This window comes from Blastomyces dermatitidis (assembly GCF_000003525.1).
Source record: "Blastomyces dermatitidis ER-3 genomic scaffold supercont1.8, whole genome shotgun sequence".
In the NCBI taxonomy this organism is placed as follows: Eukaryota; Fungi; Ascomycota; class Eurotiomycetes; order Onygenales; family Ajellomycetaceae; genus Blastomyces; species Blastomyces dermatitidis.
In genome coordinates this window covers 997,998-1,000,729 of record NW_025544781.1, presented here as the reverse complement: position 1 = coordinate 1,000,729, position 2,732 = coordinate 997,998, and the positions used below count along the sequence as shown (strand labels likewise).

The window sequence follows — 2,732 nt, the reverse complement described above, 5'->3', positions numbered from 1 at the left end:
CATTCTTCATAATATTTCAGTTGAAATTTTTGACTGTGAAGAAGAAATGCTACTTCTTAAAAATGAATTGAAAGAATACAACTCTATTCAACTGAGAAAGAAGCCTGTATAACTAAATTCAATTGAGTTCAGATAAAGCAGAAGAAATGCCTCTGTTCTAGTATATATAAAAACACTTGAACAGTCAAAGATCTCTGAAGTAAGAGTAGCAGGTTTGAAAATGAGAGTTCATGAATACAAAGACTCAAGAATGAATCTCAAAGCTCAAACACAGTATTCAAACTATCAAAGATATGAACACTTTGCAATCTCATGTTTTAGAGACTCAAAATGTGCATTCTGTGCCAGAGATCATGTAAGAAATCCCGCTCCTCGCGGATTCTTTACCTCTATTCCTATCTCTTGTGTAATCAATAGGGCTAGCGGCCCTTGGCTACACACAACTATATAGACTGAAGTTCACAAATACTATTCACAACTCAGCTTGAATACTATTATACTGTAAGGGGCCTACGCCGATTAGATCGGTATAATATTGATAGGTCTTATATAACAAAGATAAAAACGCTAGAGAAGGAAAGAAAGAGAAAGTGCGAGAATCAGCGATCGAGGTGGATATTTATACACATATGTGGTGGCGTACGCGGTGGAGCTTCGGGGCGGAAGAATATACACACGTTCGTAGCGGCCGAGGATCGGCGATCGAGAATGGCCGAGGATCGGAGCGTATGCTACGCGCGTTCGTAGCGGCCGCGGATCGGTGATCGGGAATGGAAGAATCTATGGAGTGTAACGGAATAGTCTATATGATTGATCGGGGTGGCGGCCGAGGATCGGCAATCGAGAATGGCCGAGGATCTGCAATCGAGAATGGCCGAGGATCTGCAATCGAGAATGGCCGAGGATCTGAGCGTACGTGGAATCTGTGGAGTGTAACGGAATAGTCTATATGATTGATCGGGGTGGCGGCCGAGGATCGGCGATCGAGAATGGCCGAGGATCGGAGCGTACGTAGAATCTGTGGAGTGTAACGGAATAGTCTATATGATTGATCGGGCGCAGCCCGCCACATATACATTTAATCTCTACATTTTATCTTTCTACTGTGAATACTTCTAATAGTTAACAGTATATATCATGTCAAGCTGCAAATACCTGAATAATTGCCTGTGAGTACTTATTCTTATATTTCAAGCTCAGTCAGTCAGTAATCACCTGTTATGACTGAAAGAACTAGAAACTTATATACTTTAATCTCTGTGAACTCTACTGCAGACATTCAGAAGCAGTCATCTGAATTATAAATAATCTCTGTGAAAGAAGACTCAGAGAACTTATTAATTACTTACAGAATATCATTCTCTGCATCTGTGACAGAGAAACTCACTGAACTCATGAATAAATCAATCTCAGTGAAGAACATTCTTGAGCATCTTCTATAAGATTAAGCTATTTTTCTATAAGAAATGCTTACTGTCTGTAAACACTCTTAAACTGAGTCTCTAGACATAATCTTCAGAGACATCTATGAACTGAAAAGAAACTTTCTTAAACTGTGATTACTTAAGACTACTTATTAAATTACAATCTATAAAAGCTTTTACAAGTTTGTATTTGAAATTGACTCACAAGCTCAGCTATGTGATATGAAAGATGAAGAAGCTGTTATCTATATAATGATAGATCTCTATTACACTGAAGTCAAGAACTGGCTGAATTATCTAGAGAATAATTATAAGAGATCTCACTGATCTATTCTTAAAATCTATCTAGAGAGTAAGTTGAGAGACTCTGTAAGTCAGACAGAGAATATCTGAGCTGTGATTATTAATATTAGAAAAAGAGATGAGAAATCTAATAAAGACTACTTACAGTGCTTTATAAAATTATAATATAAATTGAGATCTGTGAAAACAGGGCTCTGAAACAAGATCTGAATGATGATATTTATAAAGAAGCTGAATAAAGACATGTAGAATAAGCTTATTAAGTAAGACTCTAAGTTCTTGACTCTGAAGAAACTGATGACTCTCATTCACTGCTTGCAGATCACTGTGAGAGTCATAGACTTATAAAGAGCAGATCACTGATCAGCTCTGTGAGAGTCAGAATAACAGAGAATAGATTTATCAGAAAAAGATGATAAGATATAGAGAGATTCATATCTGACTACTAAACAGAGAGAGAGAGCTTTATAAGCTTCTGTAAACAGAGTATATAACAGAGAGATCAAGAAAAAGAAACTCTGCTTTATCTATTCTAAATCAGAACATCTCTGTATAAACTGTTCAGATAAACTAAAATAGAAATTTGAAGAGTTATGAACAGAGTCAGCAATAGCCTTCTTAAGAGTCTTGAAACTGACATCTGAATCTGTTACTCTCTCAATGAAAATACTTGCTTATAGAAAGAGACTGTGCTGTGATACTGCTGCTCTATAAGTATGAGAAGTATTAATAAACTCAGAATTTCAGATCACTGTGATATCTCTAAAACTCACAGAGTATATAAGCTGAAAGATGAAAACTGAGAATCTGCTCTTATAATAAGCAGAATGTGAGAACTCAGATCTGAGAGCTGAGAGACTTATAAAAGTCATCTTTGAATTATAAGATCTCTCTGAAATCTGAAGAAGATTTATAGAAACTGTGATTATTGTAAACATTATAGATAACATGTACTTAAGACTTATATAACTTCAAAGACATAATTCATACATAGCTGTCTATGAG

At 36.1% G+C, this 2,732-nt stretch overlaps 1 protein-coding gene across 1 annotated transcript; it reads right to left on the bottom strand.

Annotated features, from left to right (window-relative positions):
* Nucleotides 1-731: 731 nt before the first annotated feature.
* On the bottom strand, nucleotides 732-1,040 carry BDCG_17480 (uncharacterized protein; the record flags this gene model as incomplete). The annotated part of the gene is made up of 1 exon (XM_045426598.1): nucleotides 732-1,040. A coding segment is annotated over one exon (309 nt), but the record flags the coding sequence as incomplete, so codon positions are not given.
* Nucleotides 1,041-2,732: the final 1,692 nt, after the last annotated feature.